General features: G+C 45.5%; 1 protein-coding gene across 1 annotated transcript in view; it reads left to right on the top strand.

Moving 5' to 3' along the window:
• CACNA1C (calcium channel, voltage-dependent, L type, alpha 1C subunit) overlaps positions 1 to 15,768 on the top strand; it is an 847,113-nt gene extending 831,345 nt beyond the window's left edge. Inside the window, exons 43-49 of the mRNA XM_006891374.1 lie at positions 697 to 831; positions 2,463 to 2,815; positions 5,726 to 5,854; positions 10,231 to 10,337; positions 10,679 to 10,782; positions 12,980 to 13,315; positions 15,463 to 15,768. Coding sequence (XP_006891436.1) covers positions 697 to 831; positions 2,463 to 2,815; positions 5,726 to 5,854; positions 10,231 to 10,337; positions 10,679 to 10,782; positions 12,980 to 13,315; positions 15,463 to 15,768 — 1,470 coding nt within the window. The remainder of the gene's footprint in view (positions 1 to 696; positions 832 to 2,462; positions 2,816 to 5,725; positions 5,855 to 10,230; positions 10,338 to 10,678; positions 10,783 to 12,979; positions 13,316 to 15,462) is intronic.
• The last annotated feature ends 9,225 nt before the right edge of the window (positions 15,769 to 24,993 follow it).

The raw sequence follows: 24,993 nt of genomic DNA, 5'->3' as shown, positions 1-24,993 counted from the left end.
GAATTGCTGGGTCAAATGGTATCTTTATTTGCAACTTTTTGAGAAAGCGCCACAATGCTTTCCACAGTGGTTGCACCATTTTACACTCCCACTTGCTTTTATAGCTCTTTTGAGTGCCCCTGTTAGGGCAGGGGGACTGCGATCATGGTTGGTGGGTTGACTTTTGGTGGACTGGCTACTTTGCCTGCCTTTACTTCTTTTATGTCACGTAGACACTAGTTAATTTCTTACTTTTCAAGGACAGACCAGGCTTTACCTGGGGCATTCGTGTTTGCCCTAAGCTAAGGATTTTTATGGCCGGCTTCTGCCTCTAGCATTAATAGGGGTTTATAAAAAAAGTGGGGTTTCTGCTGTAGCCTTCAATTACATGTCCCTTCCCCTCCGGCCACCTTTTGCACAGGCTCACCTCTCCACAGTCGACGTTCCCATGGCAACTCCTGATTCCTAATGTCAACACACATAGCTCTTAGCTATTGTTCCTCCAACATGGATAAATGGATTTCCAGAGAACTACTCTGCCTGGTTATATGGACAGACATATCTTCCTTAGACGCCTTCCTTTTCAGAGAAGTGAAGCAGAAGTGGCGGGGGCTGGGAGCACTCGGCTTCTGGAGGAGCAGCCCCTGGCTCTGGCTGATGGCTGGGTGGGAGCTGTGTAGGAAAGGACCAGGGTCTTCACTTGTTCTCTGGTTCCAGGCTGGACTGCGCACGCTGCATGACCTTGGGCCTGAGATCCGCAGGGCCATCTCTGGAGATCTGACAGCCGAGGAGGAGCTAGACAAGGCCATGAAGGAGGCCGTGTCTGCTGCCTCCGAAGACGACATCTTCAGGGTATGTGGCTGTTACAGAACTAGTTTTTTACCTCTATAAAGATTAGCTGTTCTACCAAGAAGTTGCAGAAAGATTTGAGTTCTGGTGACTTCCAAGCTCTTCCCGCTCAGCTGTCTCCTCATCCCTCCATCTTTCCAAGCTGGCTTCATCTCAAGTCAGGACTCCTGGGATAGGCAGTTCTCAAGAGAATCACTGGCTGGTGGAGAAAGAGGAAAGGAGCTGTTTTCCTAAGATTGTCTCCAAGGAGAAACTTTAGAAGTTGCAATGTGGTGGTTTTGGGGCCGCATAAAACCTGCCAACCTGTTTGGTGCTCAGTATTTGAAAATCTTGCCCATTCAGAATAAAATTTAGATGTCTAGCTTTTCTTGGGGAAAAAAAAGGAAATTCATACCTGATCCTATGGAGCTTGCATATCCACAAGGCAAAAGGCCCTTGACCAGGTTGTGCTGGCTTCTTGAGATGAAGCATGTGCTCTCAGCTTACACACGTCCCCTTCACCCCTGCAGTCTGTCCTGGACCGTGAGGCTGACGGCAGTGCTGGAAGGCCAGAATTCTTACATCTACCTCTCCACACTCATTTGCATGCTCTCACTAACCCCTGAAATTATTTGGTTAAAAATGTCTTCCCATAGCAAGGAAGAAGCTACTTGCCACAATGTACCAAAGCCCCATTCATACGTAACCCTCCAGTCTCCTTCACCCCATGTCCTGTTCTTCCCAGGTTGCAGAAAACCCAGGGAGGTGAAATGAGCCCCAGCCCACCTCTGACTGTCCTCTCATTCTCATCCTCATTCTCATCACCATAAGTACTCATCATGGAATGGCCCCAGGACATGGCACCGTGATAATAACATTGGGACAGGAACTCAGACAGAAATTTTGTCTGGTTTGAAAATACCCCTTCACTAAAGCCCACAGGGCCTCTCATGTTAGGATTAGACCATGGAAAAAGCTACTAGCCGACTTGCCTGAATGAGGAAGAAGTGTTAGAGAAAACACTGGCTCTTGATTTGAACACTCTAAGAATCTCCTAGGGGAAAGGGGGACAAAACCTAAGTGATGTATCTAGGTCTTCATTCTTAGCCTCAGAACTGTTTGGTCAACATAGTTTAAGCTCTGTGAGCCAATTGAATTCCCTTTTCTTTTTTAAATTGAGTTAGAATCTGCTGGTTACTTTCCCCTCTCCTTGACCCTCTCAGTGTTCTCTGTTAAACCAAGCTCTAGGTTGCAGTTAAGGATTGCCATCCTAGATCCATCCTGAAAATTCCATTCCAGTCTTCAAGGGGTTTGTTAGAAACTTCTGGGGCACCTTTTCTACTCAGCAGCATCCTTACCTGGTCCAGTTCCCATGATGTGGTAGTCCTGTCCCTAGAATCCCCCACGCTGTTTCAGAGGGGAGGTGGGATGTCCTGAGAGTCTGGGTCCCTTCCTCTCCTGGGCTGCCACGCCGTGCGGATGGAGAATTTCACCATCTCCCATGTGTTCCCTGGCACAGTGCTGCCTCTCTGGAGAGCAGACAAAATTCCTGTACCCTGGACCTCTCTGCCCTGACCCATTGAGGATTCTCCCTCAGAGAAGGGGGAGCTAAGGGCACGTTCTCCTCCACCTACCCCATCCCGTCTTGCCTGCAGAGGGCCGGTGGCCTGTTCGGCAACCATGTCAACTACTACCAAAGTGACGGCCGGAGCGCCTTCCCCCAGACCTTCACCACCCAGCGCCCGCTGCACATCAACAAGGCGGGTAACAGCCAAGGTGACACTGAGTCGCCTTCCCACGAGAAACTGGTGGACTCCACTTTCACCCCCAGCAGCTACTCATCCACTGGCTCCAACGCCAACATCAACAATGCCAACAACACTGCCCTGGGCCGCTTTCCCCGCCCCACCGGCTACCCCAGCACGGTCAGCACTGTGGAGGGCCATGGGCCCCCTTTATCTCCTGCCATCCGGGTGCAGGAGCCAACATGGAAGCTCAGCTCCAAGAGGTAAGCTGGAGGGTGGGGAAAGTCCAGGGCCCCACACATGGTCCTGCACTCTGTCCCAGGGCAGATGCGGGGGGAGGAGAGTTTGGCCCCCAGACCTACCACTTATGCCTCAAATTGGGAATGGAGGCTGCAGCTCTCGATGTCTGAGACGGAGGTGACACTGTGCTGCCTCCTGAATTTGGTCTTGAATTGAAGGTAGCAGCCATGCTCAGAGGAAGCCAGCCTCACCCTACTGACCGAGAGTGTCAGGAGTTGACTGGCCCCTGATTACAGCCTCGTATCCTCTCACCTCCCACTTGAGTAGAAGAACCGTTCTTCTGAGAATGGTTGGCTCTCTGAGATATCTGTATTCTGGACATCCAACAGGAACCATTCCCTCCACCCCTCCCAAGTTTCTGCCTCACCTTTCTCCCAGTTATGCACAAATTGCTATCACCACCTCTTCTTTATAACCTCCTAGGGAGGAGGTATTCTGGTGGCAGGTGGCCCTTCTCTGCAGCACTTGCCCATTCTGCCCCTGTGTAAGATCATTCCTGGAGGTCTGAGGGCATCCCCACCTCCTGACTTGCTCTTTCTTTCCCCCCATCCTATTCTCTGGTGCTCTAGGATGTATTGCTATGATGTGCTGGGACGGTAGGTACTTCCTTCCACACTCTGAGTCTCAGGAAGTGCATCTTGAGCTAAAGAGGGTTTCATCCCCATTATGTCAGCAGCTCTGGGCTCCCCGAGTGGGATGGGAGAGGACACTGCTGCATCTCTCCACATCACCCTGAACTCTGCTGTTCTTCCAGAGTAGGACACACTCCAGGGCAGGACAGACAGGTCCCCAGAAGACCAAGTTCTTGGGCAGGTCTTTCTTCCTACCCTGTAGTTCTCAACAAAGAATCAAAAGGTGCGAGTTTCTTTCTAAATCCTTGGACAAGTGTCCTGATGCGGCATCCATTCAAGGAGTCAACATTCTTGTCACTTCCCTTAATTTAAGTACTTTTCAAGAGATCACACAGAAGCCGCCCTGGCCTGGAAATTTAAGTATCTGTCAAAGGCAAGACAAATTGGCCATCCATTCACCTTACTCTCTGGAAGACTAGCTGCTTTAACCATCCACTGGCAGCACTGAGTTGAATCCTCTGACTCATAGAAAAGTATATGGAGACAGTGTTGCTTTCTATGAGCCGGGAACTGTGTTCAGCACTGGGATTTGTGTGAATCAGAAAGGCTGGCTTTGCATAGGAGCATGGTGGCATTTAAATGGCCTGTGCTGGGGTCCTCATCCCTTTTTTGCAAACCTATGTTGCTTCTACTACCTTCAGGGACCCTGACCTAGTACCACTTTCTGCTCTACTTATCAAACCTGCCTCTCAAGGAAAGCTGTTTATGTCCATTATTAACATCTCCACGTAAATGAAATGCCCTCCTTAAAAGGCTATTTTTCTATTCCATTTGGTTCTGTATTAAATAGTAAAGCGCTATGGAGCGTGGTTCTACTCCAGCACACATGGGGTTGCCATGAGGCAGGATCCACTTGTTGGGAACTGGTTCAGGTGGGTTGTTTCGCTTTATATAGAAGACAACAGGCAATTTTCTTCTCCCAGCAAATACCTCTGCGGCTGAAATTGAAATTAAGCAAAGCACCTAGCACAGTGTCTGATCCATAGGAAGCATTGTTAAATGTCAGTTCCTTTCCATGGCAATTGGTCAGAACTCAAGGTGCTAAGGTTCCACTTGCTGAAGAGGGAAACTGACCAAAGCTCTAGCCCTGGGGCCTCGTCCTTCATGCTGCAGCTGAAGGCTGAGCCTGGTGACTCCAGCGCTGGCCCTGCATCTGCTGGGAATGGACCAGCACAGCTGGCAACAACCAGTCCCCAAGAAGTGGTGCAGCCTGCCTGCTGCCATTCTCCATCTCCAGCTCATCCCATCATGGTCCCTACAACTCCTTCCACCTCCTGTCCTCCTACACCATCATGAGCCTTCTCTGCCCATCTTTCCTTCTGGCCATGGGTGGACAACAATCTCCCCCAGAGATTGCTGCCTCGCTTCTCTATTCTGAGTTGTGCACAGGCCCAGGGTCAATGCTGGGACACTGATCTCAAGAGAGTAAACTTGGATAATTTCCCCATAACCTCATGGATCTGAGGGTAGAGTTGGCCCAGCTGGCAGAGTTAAGAAAAAAGATTAAGATAATGAGCTAAGTCCAAACAGAAGAACGCTTAGATCACAGTTAAAGGAGACATGACCAGATGAGCAGAAGGCCATGTTTCGGATGGTTAAGGCACCTCCTGGTGTGGGAGGGTCTCAAACTCAATAGGAGTTCAGAGTCACCTCTCCCTGCTCAGAAGAACCTTTTTATGTAAGGCTTTACCTTTACTCCAGCAGTCAGTGTCAGACTCAAGGGCAAGGGCATGTCACATACGATCCCAGAAACATTTTGGCTCTGCCAGCAAACACCCACAGGGCCAGCTGTGTAGAGGAGAGACAGCCCTCTCACTGGCCCAGCCCACTCTCTTGTGCAGCCCCAGCTCTTCTTTGAAAGCAGATCCTTTCCATCTTCAGCACCACCTTCTGTTACTTCATTCATTACTCACACGAGCCTCTGTGTCAGGCACAGTGTAAATCATCTCAACTTTATACAAGGGCAAACTGAAGCACCAAGTGGTATAGACCACTTGAGCGGGATTACAAACCCAGGGAGTAAGTGAATTGGGTCAGGATTCAGGAAGCCTTTGATCCTGACTCAGAGAACCTTCTCCCACATGGAACCTCCACCCTCACACTTCCATGGCTCCATGGCTTCAGCAGAGATTGCAGGTAGATGAGGACACAGTCGGGGGGGTTGGGGGGGGGCGGTGCGAGATGCTGAGAGAGAGGAAAGCTTTGTAGTTTCTGATCTTGTTCTCCATCTCGGACATGTAGGTGCCACTCCCGGGAGAGCCAGATGTCCGTGGTGTGTCAGGAGGAGGTCTCTCCGGAGGAGACCTATGAGGTGAAGATAACAGAAGACACGGAGTACTGCAGCGAGCCCAGCCTGGTCTCCACAGAGATGTGAGCTCAGCCTCCTGCCCTGGGAAGGAAGGGGCGGGTCCCTAAAATTGCCTTTTCAACATAGTTTGGAGGTGTGAATAACGTGTCCAGAAAATATCCACAAAGAATCTACCACCTCATCTGGGAGATGGGAAGCCTCAATCCCAACACCTCTCCCCAGTATTTCCTCTCTCTCTTCTTTCTGTCTCAGTCTGTCAATGCCTTTTTTTCTGTCTCTCTCATACTACCGTTATCTGAATCCTCCTTTCTTAGTATAACTTTTTCAAGAAGATCTAGAAATCAATTTCTTAAAAGCATAAGACAAATAGATTTCACTAGGAAATACATCTAAAACCAAAGCTCAGTGCCGTCAGTTCTGACTCACGTAAACCTTGACCCTCTGTTGGGTTGCCAAGGCTGTAAATCTTTATTGAAACAGACTGATTCTTCTTTCTCCCACAGAGCAGCTGATCGGTTCAAACTGCCCAAACCATTAGACCCCAGGAGTTCAGGTTGTTATTGTTGTTGTTCTATACCAATAGTTTGGAACCAACCACAGCTGGCCCTTTAGCGGGTTTTCTGTCCATCTTTCTCCTGTACAGCTGCTGGTGGATTCAGACAGTATATCTTCAGGTTGGCAGTGCAACTTCTTACAGCTCCATAATAGAGATGTACTATACATGTGTTGTTGTTATCATCGAGTTGAAACCGACCCTTTGCTGACCCCAGGGCTCCAGGTTGTTGCTATAATGTACCATTTGGAACCAACAGGTTTTCAGAGGCCCATCTTTCTCCCACAGAGTGGCTGGCAGGTTCAAACCGTAGGCCTTTGCAATTGCAAGGCCTACTTCTTCCCACGAGGCCACCAGAGGCTCCTACACATACATTGACAACCAACCAAATGTTTTCCAAAACCATTTATCACTTAGCTGCCCAGCAGAGGGCACTGTTGACAAATGTACAGCTGAGATTTTTCTCAACACTAAAATGTGAATTTTCTAAGTGTAAGGTATTTTAATTGCAGATCTCTGATTCATGAACAAGGTGTGACATTCATTTAGCCAGTTCTAATCAACATTTTAAAAAGAATAACATAAAATACAGTAAAAGACAGGCATAGAAAATATCAAATTATATCAAATGTCACTAAGGTTAAGTATTGTTTCATATAACATGTGTTTAATTGTCAGGACCTGTATATGTGTACTGAGATTCAGTGTGAAACATATTTATGACTAGAGTTGCAATCCAAAAAGTTTAAGGAACACTGTGTTAGGGAGTTTCCTTGAAACAGGTTATAGTAAGGAATGACCAGCTCTTAGGACTGTTGGAGAAATGTATGGCAGGAGAGGGAGTTGTGGCAGATGGCAGTGGTGAGAGTGGGCCCGCAGTATCTGGAGACATGCTTCCACCAGCATAACCAGCACAGTGGCCTTCTGGCATCAAGGGTTTTTTCCTTGGCTTGGAAGGAAAGAAAATGAGTCTTCCTTCCCTCTGTGTAATTAAGAGACTGTTGTTACCAGGTTCAATTAAGTCAGTTCTTACTCAGCCACCCAGTGTAGAACTTCCCCTTAGGGTTTCCAAAGCCATAAATCTTTATGGAAACAGACTCCCTTGGCTTTCTTCCGTAGAGTAGCTCATAGTTCGCTGATTTTCAGTTATTAGTCAAGCCCTTAACCACTGTCCCAGCACATAGGCAGCATAATCCATATAGAGAAAACCAAGCAAATTCCTATAGCATAAGTTACAGCCTTGGACACCAACTGGAAGGTCAGCTAGGAGTCAGTTCTGACTCAACAGAAATGATTTTGAGTTGTTTTTAGTTCATGAAATACAGTCAATGTAAAACTAGAGTAAATAGCTGAAATTCCTCAAGGGATCACATTTTCTTAATTGATTTTCAGAGAATGAAAATTAATACATGGCTACTTCTTCCACACGTCAGGAAGCCTTGTATTTCCATGCACACAGTGTGTCTGTTGCAGGCAACATCTTTATGCACTCTTGATGACAGGGCAGCGAAGGATTGCAGGGTGGAAGTTTTTTGTGGGTTTTTTTTTTGGCAGGATTGTTTGGTTGGGTTTTTTTTCCAGTTGAGCAATATGATTCCTAGAAATAACACGTGGATTCTCTCCTATGCAAAAGCTAAGCCTGTACAGTATCTATAATCAAGAAAAATATAACAGTAACGATAGTGTATTCCTTACTTTCAGTCAAGATCCATCTGACATCAGCAATTATATTCCTGTTGCCATAGTCTCTTCTAAATCTTGCTTGAACTTCCAGCAGTTCTCTATCTATGTACTGTTCTAGCTGTTATTTTTTTTATTTCATATATAATATTTCATACAGACAGTTCACTATCTTTGTAGATATTTTCTTTTGTTGTTAGTTGGCCTTGGGTATGATCTCTCCATTGGTTGATGTCTGGACCATTGTGATCTGTAAGATTTCATTAGTGGATTTAGGGTGGGAGTTAAGTTTAGACTGAAGTAGGAAGTTGCCCTGGAGTAGATTTCAACTCACAGCAACTATATGCTTCAGAGTAGATTTGTGCTCCATAGGGTTTTCAGTGTTTGTGCTCTTTCCAGGAACCTTGGTGGTGCAGTGTCAAACTGTCTTCTAAGTGGTACAGCACTGGTCTGTCCATTTGCTGTACAGAGGTAACTCGTGGTTGCTGTGATGCTGAACACTGTGACACTCATGTGTCAAATGTGATAATGGTTACCCATGGTGGATAGTGTTTGGTGGAGCTCCCCAATTAAAACCAGCTTGGAAGCAGGAGCAGCATCCACTTCTGAAATAACTTGCCTCTGGAAACTCTATGAACTTGGAGAAACTAAAGTTTTACAAGTGTTCAGGTCTTTCGTTCATAGGATCACTATGAATCATCTACAACTCAATAGCACTTAATAACAACAACTGAAAGGAAAAAATGACACTTTGCCCACATGTCAGGAGAATGATGGAGTAATGTCTTCTCATGGAAGCATGGTTCCATCCAAGCCATCTGTTTCTCTTCTCCTCACGACCACAGCCCCGTGAGCCTTTTGGAACAGTTCTACTCTATCCTGTAGGGTTGCTATGAGTCCTAACTGACTCCATGGCAGTGATTATTGAGTGATCTTTCAGAAGTAGATCATCAGATTTTCTTATATTTCCCCTCCCCGTGAACATCCAGCATCTTGGTTATCAGCCCAGCACTTAACTATTTGCACCATCCACAGAGTCCAAAGCAAGATTGTTGTTGTTGTTGTTGTTGTTATTGTTATGTGTCATTGAGTCGCCTGCGACTCATAGTGACCTTATGTACAACAGCTCTGAAGCCTGCTCTGTCCTGAGCCTGTCTCACTGCCTGTGACACATCTACCCACATTTCCCCAGTATCAATCTGTGTCATCTGGGATCTTCCTTTCCTTCACTGTCTCTCCACCCTTTCAAGCATGAAAATCATTGTCTTCAATCCATATTGAAGACTATAGTCCTTGACCTCCTTTAGCAAGCACATCAGGTACTCCTCAGTTTCAGCAAGCAAGGTTGCGTCATCTGCATAACGTAGATTGTTGATGAATCTTCCTCCAATCATGACACCACATTCTTCCTCATAAAGACCAGCCTCCCAAATGATCTGTTCTGCATATAAATTGGAAAATGTATGGAAACAGGATGCATCACTGACACACTCCTTTCCTGATTTTGACCCATGTAGTATTTCCTTGCTCTGTTCTGACAACTGCCTCCTGTTCCATGTTTAGGTTTCACATAAGAACAATCAAGTGTTCTAGGATTTTTATCCTCCTCAAGGTTAACCACAGTTTGTAGTAGTCTGCACAGTATAACTCCTTTGCATAGTCAATGAAACACAGACATTCCTGTGGTACTTTTTGCTTTCTGCCAAGTGCCACAACCTGTTCTAAACCCCGCTTGTATTTCTGGTGGTTCTTTGTCAATGTACTGTTCCAGTAATTTCTGGATAATCTTCTGCAGGAATAGATGTGGTAAATGGCATGGGTAGTGTGTGTAAACAGTAGAGCCTAGGCTGTTCCTTGAAAGAACCTGACATCTTTTGACAGTTTGTGAGTCTGGAATCCTTAATGAGTTGGATCCAAGAGTCCCTTTTGTGCTTCAGATAAGAACCCTGTATTCACATGAGACAGGCAGTGTATGAAGAACTAAAAACTCCAGCAAGCAGACCAGAACACTTTGGATGGGAGATGGCAGTACAGAATTGCTCAGATTGGCGAGGTCCTTTCTCTCCCTCTCCAGCGCTTTGAATAAATACAAGTGTAGGTTCCTTTAAATAAGAGAAGAGGCAAATGTCTCCCTGGGATGGTGGCCGACCTGTGGGGAGTTGCTTCCTGGCCCCCAGGAACAAGCCCCGGAGTTCTATGTTCCAGGCTTTCCTATCAGGATGATGAAAATCGACAATTGACGCCCCCAGAGGAGGATAAGAGGGACACCCGACAATCCCCGAAGAAGGGTTTCCTCCGCTCCGCCTCACTAGGTAAGAAGCATCCACACCTCACTCCTGATGTGGTCAGTGGTGCCCCTGAGATGATGCTGGTCAAGGTGTTCAGGGATGACTCGGGGACAGTGGTGTCCTGGCTCCAAGGGCCTCCACACAGATGGGCGGGCAGAGTTCCAAGATGAAAAGAGAGTCCCAATGGTGGGTTTGCTGGGATGGGCCTTGGAGATATCCTTCATAGTGGGGGTTGGAGACAGGACGAAGGCAAGAGGAGGTATATCTAGAGTCACTTACACTCCTTGCACCTTACCCAGGTATCAGCCATTTCAGACACGTGTTCTCGTTTCTTGCTCTGACCTGCTCTTTGGCTGGCTTTGCAGGTCGAAGGGCCTCCTTCCACCTGGAATGTCTGAAGAGGCAGAAGAATCAAGGGGGAGACATCTCTCAGAAGACAGTGTTGCCCCTGCATCTTGTTCATCATCAGGTAGTCTCTTCTTTGCACAAGTCATTGGTCTCCACTTAGCAGCCGGGACAATCCCATTGTTGCCGGCTAATCCCTAAGATTCTAGTCAGTCTTCACCATCTCAGCCTTTGCTGTGTCCCACCCCTGGCCCTGAGAGCCCCCCAGTCGGCTGTCCACACGTCCCATTCAGGTGAGAGCTCCGACATTATCATTTCCTGGGGTAGAAACTAGGAGACACTGGGAGCAGGATGGGCAAATCCAGGATTCTGCCTAAGCTTTCTTCTCACAGCGCCTCACATGTTCCCTCCTAGAGGCTGGCTTAGACCCCAGAGCCCTCAGCCCCATGGAGTCACACCTAGAAATTCAGCCACACCAAACCCCACCCACTGATAAGCAGAAATGATCAAAGAACCTACCAACATTGTGACAGGATTAGGGATTGAAACCCAACGAAACAGGTTCATGGAGATTCCATAGATGAATGATCTCTTGGCATGGTGGAGTCCTGCTGAGATATTGAAACCCAAGCCCCCAGAATCAAGCATGTTCTTAGTGCCTCAGTATGAGGAGAAGCTTCAAGAGTTATCTGATGGAGGGAGCTCTGGTGGCCTAGTGGCAAGAAGCTGTACTGCAATCCCAGAGGTATGCAGTTCGAGTCCAAAGATGCTCTGCTGGAGAAGGAGGGACAATCTCCTCCTGTACCAGTCAGATCTGATTTGACGGTACACACACAAAAAAATAAAATAAAATTTAAAAAAAAAAGTTAGCTGATGGAAAAAGGATGAAGAGAAAGGGAGGGTATGGTTAGGATTCGATACGACTTTGTAAATAATGGCATTGTCCAATTGTAATTAATGTTATAAAACAAATGCATATGACTGAATGAATGAAAACCTATGGGGGGGGGATAGTTAGCCGAAGCAGTCTAAATCCTTTAACAAGTTCTCCTAGCTTTGCAGCTCCCTAATTATAAATTCCCTTACTGTGAACCTGCACTTCACATGACTTTTTTAAATTCAGAGACATCCAATGGCCAATCAAGATTTACAATAAGTATATGATGGTAGTGGTTCTTTTTTCAGCTCAGAGAAACGCAGTTTTGTTTCACCTTTGTGAAGTACCTGCAATATGATTTCCACAGGAAGTTCTGAAATATTCAATGTAGTCTACACACTGCCTCTTACACCCTCTCAGATCTCCAGGGATGCAGGCACCCGAGACATAGGCCATCAAGAGGCTGAGGAAGATGGCAGTGTGTTCTATGGATCTTACCAACCTGTCTTTATCATACTCTTCATTATACTTCTCCTTCTTGCTTCCTGCTGCCTGCCAGCCTCTACAGCAGTGTCCCCATTCTCTCTGCCACCACGTGGCAACGTCTAGCTTTCTCTGCCCATCAGATCAGCTCATGTTCCAGAGCCTCTGCTAAGAGCAAGCCTTTGTGGCAGCTGAGATGTAGAACTTGATCCCTGACCTCAGGATGCTTAAAGAAACATTTGGGAGCAGAAACATAGAAACTTGGATATTGTTTCATTTTCTTTCTTTTTTTTTTTCTTTTCTTTCTTTTCTCTTTTTTTTATTATTATTTTCAAGCTTTCACTGGTGGTTCAGGATAAGGAGGACTGGAAAGCGTCAGGACAGTATTAATGTGTTCGCTCACTGTCGGGGTTAAAACGACTGAAACACGTTTTGTCTAGCTCTGTCGCTGTTGTTAGGTTCCAACTCGGAGTGACCCCATGTACAATGGAACAGAATGGCTCCTGGTCCCGCGTCATCCTCACAATCATCCCTACTGTGCCAGCTCTTTAGAATGTCCTTTTTCACACTCCTTTTTTCACTTGAATCTCCCTTTATGCTGCAAGATCTATTGAGAAGGCATGGGGCTTCCTTTTTAGAGGTGACACTGAGTTCATTATTCCTTCTACTCTACTGATGAGAATACCAACACTGTGAGAATGGGTAGGTGGTAAAACCAGCACTAGAGCCCAGATTATCATGAATCCCCTCTGTATTCTAAATGTGGAGACAGAATAACACTTCCGGCTGGGACCATCACAAAACATTTTCTGGGATCCCTGAAACTCCTGCTGGGTCTTGGGGTAGGATTCAGATTAGGTGGTAATGATGGCAGAGAGTGTGAATTCCAGGTGGAACAAGTTGGGGGAAATAGCTGCTTGGAAGACAGAGACTAGTAACTCATGTTCTTGTGTGTCCACAGGCGTTGGCAGTGGCGGGCCTGAGCCCCCTTCTCCAGAGAAGCCATTCCCCCTCCATGTTCCCCAGGCCCTGTGCCACACCCCCTTCCACACCCCGTGGCAACCACGGTTGGCCCCCACAGTCCATCCCCACCCTGCGGCTGGAAGGCTCCGAGTCCAGCGAGAAACTCAACAGCAGCTTTCCGACCATCCACTGCAGCTCCTGGTCTGAGGAGAGTCCCGGTGGTGGGGGTAGCAGCACCATCCGGAGAGCCCGGCCTGTTTCCCTCACTGTGCCCAGCCAGACCGGGGCGCCGGGGAGGCAGTTCCATGGCAGTGCCAGCAGTCTGGTGGAAGCGGTATGTGACTCCCCTTCACTCAGAGATTAGCTATACAAGCCCTTTAGTCAGAAAGACCCTCAGTCTCAGGCCTGCAGAAGGCAGGCATGGAACGCAGGAAAAAAAATGATGCGGAAATGTGCTATCGGCTTCTGTTGAGAGAGGAGGTGGCCAGTTAAACCACCCTCTCACTCTGTGACGCTTCGCGTCCCATCCCTGAGTCTCTCCCATGTCAGCCCTGTCTAGCGGCAGGCACAGTGCTGAGAAACACTGACAACCTTTGCTCTTCTGCGCCTACGGTGAGGGCAGACAGGCAATAAACACACAAGGAGTCAGGGTGGGGCAAAGGGTTAGCTTGTTTGGCTGCTAAATGAAAGTTTGGAGGTTGAGTCCACCCACTGTTCCTCAGAAGAGAGGCCTGGTGATCTACTTATGATAAAATGAGCCACTGAAGTCCTACACTGAGATTACTATGAGAATAGACTTAATGGCCACCAGTTGCTGTTGAACATATCAGGAGGGTGTGGGTGCTATGAAGAAAAACGAAGCAGGACAAATAGATAATAGCGGGGGTAGGGAAGTAAACAGATATGTGGGGGAGGCATGTTCCAGGCAACCATGAATTGTCCCCGTAGCACCCCACTCAGTAGCTGATCATTAAAGCAACACATATGAGGAGTGGGGCAACTTTGAGGGTCATCTGCTGGTCCTTCCAAGCAGAAAAAGAGACAGGTGAGTGGAAGCTACTCCCCTGGAGGAAGGAGTCTCACTTCACAAAGTCTGCCAGCTAGCAGTGGGCATAAGTTAAGTGTTTGACCAAAGGCAAGTGGAGGTTTCTGGGTGAGAATGTTATGGGCGGTACCTCAAGAAGGAGAAGGCCAGGCTGGGATCTCCCATGACCCTGACAGCAGCCCTGCCCCTCTGTGAGCCAAGCTTTATGTGTTGGCTTGAATTTTTGTAACACCCTCCCAAAACCACTCTTACCTAAACTTCTCTGAAACCTAAACCCACGTGCTGTTTCAGAGAAGGCCTGAGCGGTTGCAGTGGTTGGAGTTTTGGGGGTTTTTTTAAGTAGATGGCCAAGTCTTTCTTTTGAATCATCTCTGAGTGGACTCAGACCTCTAAGCTTTTTTTTTGATAGTTATTTATGTTATGCTTCTTGAATTTAACAAACTGAATAGCAGAGTCTTCAAGAAACATAATAGTAAAGACTCTCTTTATAACATTTAATGCAATATTTTATAAATTGTGGAATCATTTTTGCATCTAAAATTCATTACTATCCTCAAGTACTAATAAAAAATGCATTTTGCTAGTCTGTGGGGAGCTCTGGTGGCCTAATGGTAAGCAGTTGTATTGCCCTGAAGGTACATGGTTCAAATCCACCAATTGCTTAACGGAGAAAGATAGACAGTACATGAGAGTTACTGCCTCTGAAAACTTGCTGGTGGGTCCACCATGAGATGGTTCTGACTCAAGGACAGTCAACAGCAATCTGAACTTTTAATGAGCAACAGAGTACATTAAACTTTTGCACCAACCTAGGATCCCCTCACACACGTTTGTTTCCTTTACTCATTACTCCATCTTTACCTTTTTCTGTGAACACCCTTCCCAACACCTACACTATACAAGTCACACACACAACAGCACACTTACCAAATATACACTGTTGTTGTTGTTGTTTTAGGTGCTGTGGAATTGACTAGAATGCGTACTGACTCTATGAACAATAGAGCTGAAACTTGCCCTTTGTCCTCCTCACCCTCTCATGTCCATTGTCACAGTCACTGCCAATCCATCATGTTGAGGGTCTTCCTTTCTCTGACCTTGCACCTTTCCAAGCATGATGTCTTTCTCCAGGGGCTGGTCACCCCTGACAACATGCCCAAAGTATGTGAGATGAAGTCTCACCATCCTTGCCTCCAAGGAGCACCCTACTTGCACCTCGTCCAAAATGGACTTGTTTATTCTTTTTGAAAGTCCATGGGACGTTCAACAACTTCCACAACACACACCAGAGGCGACACACCATACATGCATACACATGCCCATTCCCAGACTGTATCAGTCAGAAGCCGTATGTTCAAGCCTAAAAAGAACTGCTGCATTTCAGTAATTTTCCTCTTGTTTTCTTTTCATGGCCCTCTACCCTCTCCCCTCTTCAGGTCTTGATTTCCGAAGGACTGGGGCAGTTTGCTCAAGATCCCAAGTTTATTGAGGTCACCACCCAGGAGCTGGCTGATGCCTGCGACATGACAATTGAGGAGATGGAAAATGCGGCTGACAACATCCTCAGTGGGGGCACCCAGCAGAGCCCCAACGGCACCCTCTTACCTTTTGTTAACTGCAGGGACCCAGGGCAGGACAGAGCTGCGGGCGAGGAGGATGCGACCTGCGGGCCTGCCCTGGAATGTCGGCAGAGTGAGGAGGAACTCCAGGACAGCAGGGTCTATGTCAGCAGCCTGGAGTAGCCAGGGCTGGAGAAATGCTGGGTTTTTTTATTTGTTTCAATGTTCCTAATGGGTTCGTTTCAGAAGTGCCTCACTGTTCTCGTGACCTGGAGTTAACCGGAACAGCGTCTTCATTCATTTCTGTTGGGACAAGACGCAGAGTTGGGTGGTGAGGAGAGCCAGCTTTTCCGAGGGGACGAAAAGCAGCAACCCCAGTTTGTGTCCCCAGAGGTAGAGTGGTGAGGAGGAGGTGGCAGAGTCAGGGAGGGGAGCAAGAGGAGAAGCCGCCCTCTCACCATGTCCAGGCCCTGCTCAAGGAACCAACAGTCGCCTTTGGGCATGAAAGAGAACCTCGGCTTCCTGTGGTAGCCCTCACCAAAAGGACCCTATATCAAACGGGTGTCTTTCAACTTTGCTTGTAAAAAAAAATTCATTTTGCACATATTCTGTATGAGCCTCACTGTCTCCATAGAGCTAGGGCCCTGTGGATGTGGAGAATGACATGGGGACGTGACTTCTGGGGGTGACCCAGTCCTGACCCTGAGAAGGAGAAGTGGCCTGAGATGCCCTGGAGCCAGCATGGAGGGCTGGGCACAGGGCAGGCTGCAGCCTCTCGCCCAGAGCTCACCTGAGTCGGGGTCTCCTTTACCTGCACAAGCCGCTCGCTCGAGGGGAGCGCCAGAGCTGCATCTGGGGCCCCAGCTGGGTGTGGGAGGAGCTGGCCCTGCCACCAGGGGAGGGGCTGCTAGCCCTCGGCCAAGCAAGGTGGTGCTGAACTTCTGTTGAGCGCTCTTGTGTTTAGAGATTTGACATTTTTTCTTGACAGCATGTTTCAGTTTTCCTGTCTTATCAGTTTTGGCTTTGTTTTACTTTTATTTTCCCAGGGGATGTGGAGGAAGTAGAGTGTTTACAAAGTTTTATATCCACCACTTTACTGTTTTCACTTTTGCAAATGTAAATCAGGTTTGATTTTACTGTATTATTTAAACCATTATGATTTCCCTTTTTATGCCTACAGAGGATGCGATCCATTCGATCACAGCCAGTGTAGGAGAGTTTTACCAGCCGTTTTGTATGCCCAATAATTTGTTACAATTTCTATAGGTAGTAACAGCTCTTTTGTTTGTTTCTTTGGTTTGGTTTCATATTTTAAAGTAATAGATAATGCACTTGATAACAGTCTTGCACATAATGGGTGTATGAGTTGGGTTTCTATTAATGCTGGGTGTGTTGGTGGGTGTCAGAGAGAGGAAGCATAGACGGTGCGAGCATCTGTGTGTGCGTGTGTGCCTGTGTCATGCGTGCGAGCGTCCCAGGGGGACTGGCTGTGTGCATATGTTGTGTGTGTGTATATGCACCCACACAGTGTACCCATGCACACAAATGCAAACACAGTTCCCCTTTCTGGTTTAACTGTGGGGAGACCTGAATCTGGGGCCATTTGAAAGCAAAAAAACAAACCACTGTCTCTGCTTCTGAAATGGGAATCAGTAACTCTTTGCATTTTCTGTCCCACAAGATATGCAAAAACAATGCAATAATATTCATTTTAAAAAAAATAAAATTGTGAGTTGTGTTGGCATTAAAACTGTATTAAAAAAAACACGCAGAAATTTAAGGGAAAAACTCAAGAAGGCATTTTGCTTCAATATATTCCGTGTAATGTTTTATTGCATTGATAATGTTTCTGTTGAAGAAACTGTTATACTTGAATTCAGGTCAGTTTCAGTATTTTTCAAATATTTTTTTAAAACTGAATTGCAATTGTGCCAAGCGAATATAATTAAGTAAGTTTGTTTTTGAATTCACTTCTTGTATATTTTGCTGCATGTAAAGTAAATCATTTTGTATTTGGAGTGTGACAAGCTTTACCTTTGAAATCTTAAGTGCTTTTCTATATGTGGTCGGGGGAAAGGGGAATAATTCCCTTTTCATTTGTACAATGAGCAAAGATATCACCAGTGTAAGTCATTTGTCCTACTATCCACAAACAGGTTTGGACATTACTGTTTTGCATATCTTGTGTTCGCTTCCATTTCCTTCCATTTTCCCCAAATCATGTAGTGGGTGTATTCATACCACATCTTGCTTTGAGTGACCAGGACATGCCTATTCCAGTCTTGACTCTTTCCGCTCTGCTCTAATTCTCTGCTTTGTTATTTCTCCTAGAACAGCCCTTCACCAGGAGGTACAATGAGGCATTCTGACCAGCTATCTTCTTTAGTCCCTAAGCTAGCGTCAGCAACCCCTGCAGAAGGGAAGAGGGCTGGCTTTTCTGTTCTTTCCCATGACACAAACTTTCCTGACTGATTTCCTTAGTTAAGAGGCATCAAGAGCATGAAATTAGCTGGGGGGCAGAACTCACTTCTGATAACTACCCTACCCATACTCAGATGACAGGGGCTAGGAAAAACAACTTGGCTAAAACTACTGTCCATCTAAAAGTCAGCTCTTGGTCTGGCTCATTTCTCCACCCTTCCCACACCCTACCTAGGATTTCCACCAGACTTGCCCTTACTGTGGAGTGAATGCAGCCATGGCAGGAAGCAGCCAGGACAGGAGAGGAAGCAAGGAGTTTATAGTGATGGTGGAAATCTATCTTCTGCCCTTTGACATCTACCTAGAACAACACCCCCATGGTGCTGTTTCCTGAAAATACATTTTGACAAGGATAGTCGGAAAAGGACTAATTTAGAGAGACTAGGACCTAGCATTTATTCATGTAGTCTCTTCTGCTCCCAGTGTCCCCTCTGCCATTAAAATGAGTCATTGGCACTTATGTGGGCAAGCTAGAAATTAAAAGATATAAAATCCCTCAGTAAAGATGTGTTGTATTTGATGAAATGACTAATGAAAAAATAGAGAAGTGTGCTGGATAGACCCAGGTTAACTTAGAGCCTAGAAACAAAAGAATGTCTTCATGTTTCTCCATCCAGCATTTATTGGTTCCTTTTCAGTTGCATCCAAGTCTTCTAGAAAATGAAAATAACTTTGACTTCTCTGTCTGAATTTCTGACACTCTACTTGTGTGCCAAGATTATATTCGTTGGAAGGGGAACCCTTCTTAACTGATATCTGGTTCTGGCTGCACATTTGGTCCACAGATAGATATTTGGACTCCAGATCGACTCTACATACATGGGCACACACATGCACGCATGTACACACACACACACACACACACACACACACACACCCTTTTTTCAATACTTTGTTTCCTTTTGAACCTTTCATCTGTATCATAAGTCTTATTGACCATTGGCATGAGCTACAAGGCTGAGATTATGCCAGTTACTTCCAAGACAGAACCTCAATATGGACCTTTAAGCTTCTATCCTCACAGGCTCCTTTCTTTATAGTCAACACTATCCAGAAGCCAGAATCGCTTACCTTCCTGCACCCTCCCTCAATACTGGGGTCAGCAGAAACAGTTGTAAATGGAAGGAAGTTCAAATAGGAGATCCCTCTCTAGGGCAATGGATCTTTCTTATGGAAAGAAAGGACCTGATCTCATGATCAATTAGTGTAAAGCTGGCATGTGGTGCCTGTCATCATGACCAGTTGTCAAAATCAGTAGTGAAATCAAGGACCTTCACAATGTACTAAGTGATGTTTACTCTCTGCCTAAAATAGATTTCCCCAATGACCCTGTAAAAGAGAATCCAATCTTCTGTAGCCCAGCAACACGCAGAAGAAAAGTAGCCAATGGTTAAGGACCAAGGGCTTGAAGAAAGGACTTTTTAAGTCCTGGAGTTGGTAAATTTCATTTAATTTGTAGTCTGGCCTCATCCTTTTGATTTCTACACTTTGACCTTTAAATAATTCTGTGTACAGTTGGTTCAAGAAAAGAGAGCTCTTTTCTTTACATAGAAATAACTAAGTTTTTCTATATTTTCCTAGAGTTCCTCTGGTCTTAAAAGACAAAAGGAGGAAACTTTATTCTTAGGTTTTGGGTTGGTTCATCGGCTCCTTCTTTGAATTATAAATCATGTTACGCATACTTCCTCTTTCACCATCTTCTCAATCTGTTTCTGACAGAGAAATCCAAGGACAGAGAACAAGACTTCCTTGCTTTGGGTTCATCCCCTGCTTTCTTTCTAGTTTCAAATATCAGGTGCTTGGCTAGGGAGGAGCTACCTGTCACTTCCTCACAGTCATTCTCTCCATCCAGAAAGTCTTACCATCCAGTTGAAGAGAGCAGGGCAACGACAAAAGAAGTATACTCTTCTGAGAAATAAGAGCACTGTGGAAATAAGTGTGAGAGGCATCGAATGGGGGCTGACAGACAGCAGTTGATACACACTCATTGTCTATAGAAGGCACCCAGTTGATTCACGATGACCTCATGTGTGCAGATAAGAAGTGGTTCCTTGGGTTGTGAGGGGTGGGTGCTTGGAAGCAGACCACCAGGGGGAATATTAGATAATCTTTGGAGGCATCATCAGGTGGGCTCATACTGCCAACCTTCTGGCTCATAATTGAGCACTTAACGTTTTGTGCCACCCAAGACTCCTACACTCTCTGATGGCAGAGAAATACAGAAAGAACTTTGGTTAGACACAGAGTAAAAGCCTGGTTTCAAGATTTTAGCCTCATTACACGACAATCATACATGTTGCTAAAGAGGATGACAGTATATCTGTTCCTACAGACCGAGACTAATTTGATAATCACTATCAGAAAGTTTAGCAAAGAAGCCAAGGAAGGGGTAATTTGAAGTCAAGAAGCCCCTTTTTCATTCTCAGGGAAGTCAAAACTTGCTGATAGAATCTGCGCCAAGTCTGTTTCCTAAAGAAGCTATGGCTTTAAGGGAATTGTCACAACGGAGAGAGTTGGGGAGAAGAAAGGATATGCACTGACCTCTCATGTCTGTTGTCCCTTCATGGAATGAAGTCTGTAAATTGAACCACCCAACAATGACAAGTAGAGTGAAGAATCTGACGCCCCAAGGATCCCCTAATAAGAGTTCCAATCTGGTATTCTTCTTGGCCAAATCATTTTCTCAGAGTAGATGTGAAGGTGTTCTTCATGAATGTCCCTCTCCTAGTATTACCCAGTGTTCCAACTGAAATCAGCCCCAGTGAGACGCAAGGGAAGCCCTCCCTTCCCTCCCAGTGAGCTCTCAGTGCACCAAGGCCTCACTTCCACAGCCTCATGGAGGGAAGGGGATCTCTGAGGGGTTCTCCAGGTGTCAGGAGTAGAGCACCTTCCCCTCTTCTCTTCCAGCCCCCTTCACCCAGCCTAGCATGCTCTAACGGCATAGGTCAAAGCAGGTTGTGCTGCTAACCCAGAGGCTGCATGGCTCAGGCGTTTGGAATCCACCAGGGGCTCTGTGAAAGAAAGATGGGCAGTCTCCTCTCATGGGTGTTAAAACCTCAGAAACCCTACGAAGGGTCAGTAAGAGTCAGAACTGAGTCAACAGCAGTGTGAGTTCCACCTAGTCTGGTGAGAGGGAGGGAGAATTGCAGAGGCTTCTGCGGTTACTTGGTAAAACCATGCGTTTCTTTTTATTTCAAACAATGAAGCATTGCTTGGTGGAGTCAGTTATCACTCTATTAGGTAAATGGGTTTCTGCCAGTTACCACCATTTTTGAGGGGACACTTCAACACCACACACACACACACACACACACACACCCCTTAAGGGACAAGTGCTGGGCATAAAGCCTAGATAAGTGACTCTGTCTTCGTCCAAAAAGGTTGAATGCTAAATGGAGAGAACCAGAGTAACTTCCATGAATGAATATGATGCCAGCTGAGCCTAGTGTTATTAGTATTATCATCATTTATCTACACTGAGAAAAAAAAATTTACCAAAACCATGGCTTATTCTTCACTTGATTTTAAGATGTTTTATCCACGACACATGAAGTGAGAAACATCACTTGAGCTTTCGGATATATTGGAAAAGATCCTTCTTACTCAGTCTCTGAAAGGGTGTGAGAAATTGCACCTGAATATATTAAACAAACCAAAGCAGTGGTGAGAATCGAGCCAGAGATGGGATTTTCCATGAAAATTCAATAAACCATTAATAATAACTTGGCAAAGATGAGATAATATCATCTCCAAATTGCCCCCTCCCTGGAAGCAAATTCTCAACTCCTAGAATATTAGCCCCCTCACAGCTGGCATCTTTGTGGGCACTTGGAATTAACAGGACTTAGATAAAGTGCCCAAAAGGGCAACATGGTACTTCGTCTGCCATGAATCAACATCCACTGCAAATTTGCCATCTCAGGAGCATTTGACTTCTCACATATGTTTCTCTAAGACTAGAGAATCAACTTGGTGAAAGAGGTTGTAGATATTATTAAAAGGGTAAAAAAATATTTTAAAATGGGGGGAAAGTTTGTTACTACTTTTGGCCAGGATAATTCTTGTTCTGTCCATTTTAAGATTCTTCCTCAAAGTTCATGAGGGAGGAGAGGATGGGTGGGCTCTACGGCAAGCAGGCACTAGGCAGCCTAGGGTGCCTGCCAGTAAATATGTTTACTCCAAGGCAATGCTTGATAAAACAGAGTGGCATTGCCCCATGGGGTTTTCAGGACTGTAGTGTTTGTGGAAGCAGACTGCCTCATCTTTCTCCTGTGGAGTGTGGTGGGTTAGAACTGCCAATACTTTGTTTTGAAACCTAACATTTTAATCACTGTGTCACTGGGGTTCCTCCAGGGCGCCTGAGTCACAGATTTCAGCCTCCCAGCCTGAAGTCTCTCTTGAGCCGACAGCCAAAAGGAGAGAGAAAGAAAGCTCTTTGCTGTAAAATTGCAGGAAGAACAAAAGAGGACAAGTTACTGGGTTTTATCTCAAGCCACTCCCAAGAATTTATAAACATGGAGAAATAGCAAAATTTAAATGATTTAGAAAAAAAAAGGCACAGAAACTAACACCTGGCAATCAAGGGCAAATGTGCTGTCCTAAGGGCTTTTTCTAAAGGCGTCTCCCAGTAACAGAAATGCTCTGAGGACCTTAGCTTTCAAACATTATCCCATAGCTACGTACTATTCCCCTAAACTCAGAACAACTTTCTTCAATTCCCTGTCAGATCGTCCTCCACCTGTAGCTGTTTGATGCTCCACCCAGAACATATGCTCAATATAGTGAGGTCCAACACTGAAGCAGAATGTAAATCTCAAAGGAATAAACAAGTTGGGAGAAGTCTGTAAAGAGAGTAGTTGGGAACAGCCCGTAGAAAAACACCAGTTCATCACGAAGGTGGGCAGCAAGTCCCCAGTTGGGAAATCACTGGAGTGTCTTGTGACCCTCCTGATTCCACTGCTTTATTCTAATACCCCAGAGTCGTCAAAACAAAATTGTCCTGCATGTCAGAGGCTCCAGGTAAGGTCCCTCCTTCCCTCTTTTAGTCGTGTCCCTTGCTCAGGTCCACCTTCATGCCTCCAAACCTCTCTGCATTAGACCTCTTCTCAGAGATGTGGAAAGATGGACATTGCCTCCATTGTCATCCCAATACCTGTCACCGTCACCCACACACCTGCACACCCTCACACCATCCCCTCCAGGCTCCACGACTTCACAGTCTTACTGTTGTAAATAAATCTGTACAGTTTGTAATTGTCAAATAATCCCATTGGCAAAGGCTTCGCCTGCAGCGCCTTCTCTTCTTTGAGAATGGCCAGGGAATCTAGAAGGGGCAACCTTTCAAGGAGAGCTTCAGGGTCATCTCTGTGTGAGACGCTATGTATATTCCTGTAAGATTGCATTTTTATCTAAGGAATGATGTTATTTAAAAAAGAAACAAAAACAAAAAAAAATAACAACCAAAAATTGCAAATAAATTTCTTAACAATGTCTACATTGGCTTAATGGTATCTTCCCTTTTCTATATCCTTTCTCTTCTGTTTCATAAAGGTCACAAAAATGTGGTTCTATCTCTATCAACTCTGCTGTCTCCTCCATCAGGGAGGAAGGCTGAGAAGAAAATTAGAAATCTGACACCAGTGTTAATCCCTTTCATTTTGACAATTAACTCTTTACTCACTTCTGCTTTCCAAAAGTGAGCATGACAATGGCCAAAGTTAGACAGGGACACAAAACAGGAGGGTACAAATTAATAAGCCACAAAATGGTATGTAGGGAATTGCGCTACTTACCTAAAGGCTGCACCTCTCTTGTGGTTCAAATCCAACAATGGTTCATTGGGGGAAAGATGGGCCATCTCCTCCTGTGTGATTTACATCCTCCTCAGAAAGCACTGGTGGCATAGTGCCAAGAATCTGCACTGCAATACTGAAGGTACATGGTTCGAATCCACCAGCTGCTCTGTGGGACAGAGATGGGCAGTTTCCTCCCATTTGATTAACTGCTTCTGAAAACCCACTGAAGGGTCACCTCTGGGTTGGTTCCAGCTTGGTGGTACACAACAACAACAAGATCCCACAGGAAGGTCAGCTGAGAATTGCTTCTGACTCAACAGCAATGACTTTATACTCAGACAAAAATCTGAGACTAATCCTAATTTCCTGTGTAAAAGAATTTAATCCTACCAATGCATGTCTTAGTTAAATAAGCTGAACTTTCAACTCCCTCTAGCATCAGATCTACTTCTGTTCATCTCTAAAAAGATTTATCTTCCCCAATAGACATGTAGATGTTGATCTGATTGATCAAAAGATTAGGTAATAATTGGGCTGCAAAAGTTGGGACACATTCATGGTACTTTTTTGAACTTCTTTTCCCCTCACTATATTAAGCAGTCTGTACTCTTACACACACATACACAAATACATATATGTATATGTTTATGTGTATATGGTGGTAATATGGTGGTAGTGTGTGCCATCAATTCAGAATAGACCCTAGCTGACCCTCCAGTAGATTTTCACCAGGTAAGTAAGTTTAACAAACTCTCCACTTCTTGATGAGTTTCTTTTATGAACAAGAATTCATTAGGAAAGAATGAGGTCCTGAAACTTGGAATGGAGGAGGAATCTAGTAGGATTCAAACTAAATTGAAAAATGTAAAATTTCAAATCATTCATAATATCCCTTGGCTATTGAAATAAGGAGCCCTCTGTGTCCAAAAAAGGTTAGCCTCCCATTTCTGAAATGTCCTGTAATAAATTAATCTAGGGTAGATGCCTCAGAAGGAATGGTCATCATTTTATTCAAGACTCACGATAATTATCCTTTGTTACCACTAAACTCACAATGTGGATCAAATAATAGCAAGTTTAGGATACTTGGGTACACAGAATAATTCAATAATAAATTGTTGTTGTTGTTGTT

Source organism: Elephantulus edwardii, unplaced genomic scaffold (assembly GCF_000299155.1).
Source record: "Elephantulus edwardii isolate Elephantulus edwardi_28Jun2011 unplaced genomic scaffold, EleEdw1.0 scaffold00096, whole genome shotgun sequence".
NCBI lineage: Eukaryota > Metazoa > Chordata > Mammalia > Macroscelidea > Macroscelididae > Elephantulus > Elephantulus edwardii.
Note: the sequence above shows the minus strand (reverse complement) of the source record. Positions and strands in the feature narration are given on the sequence as shown.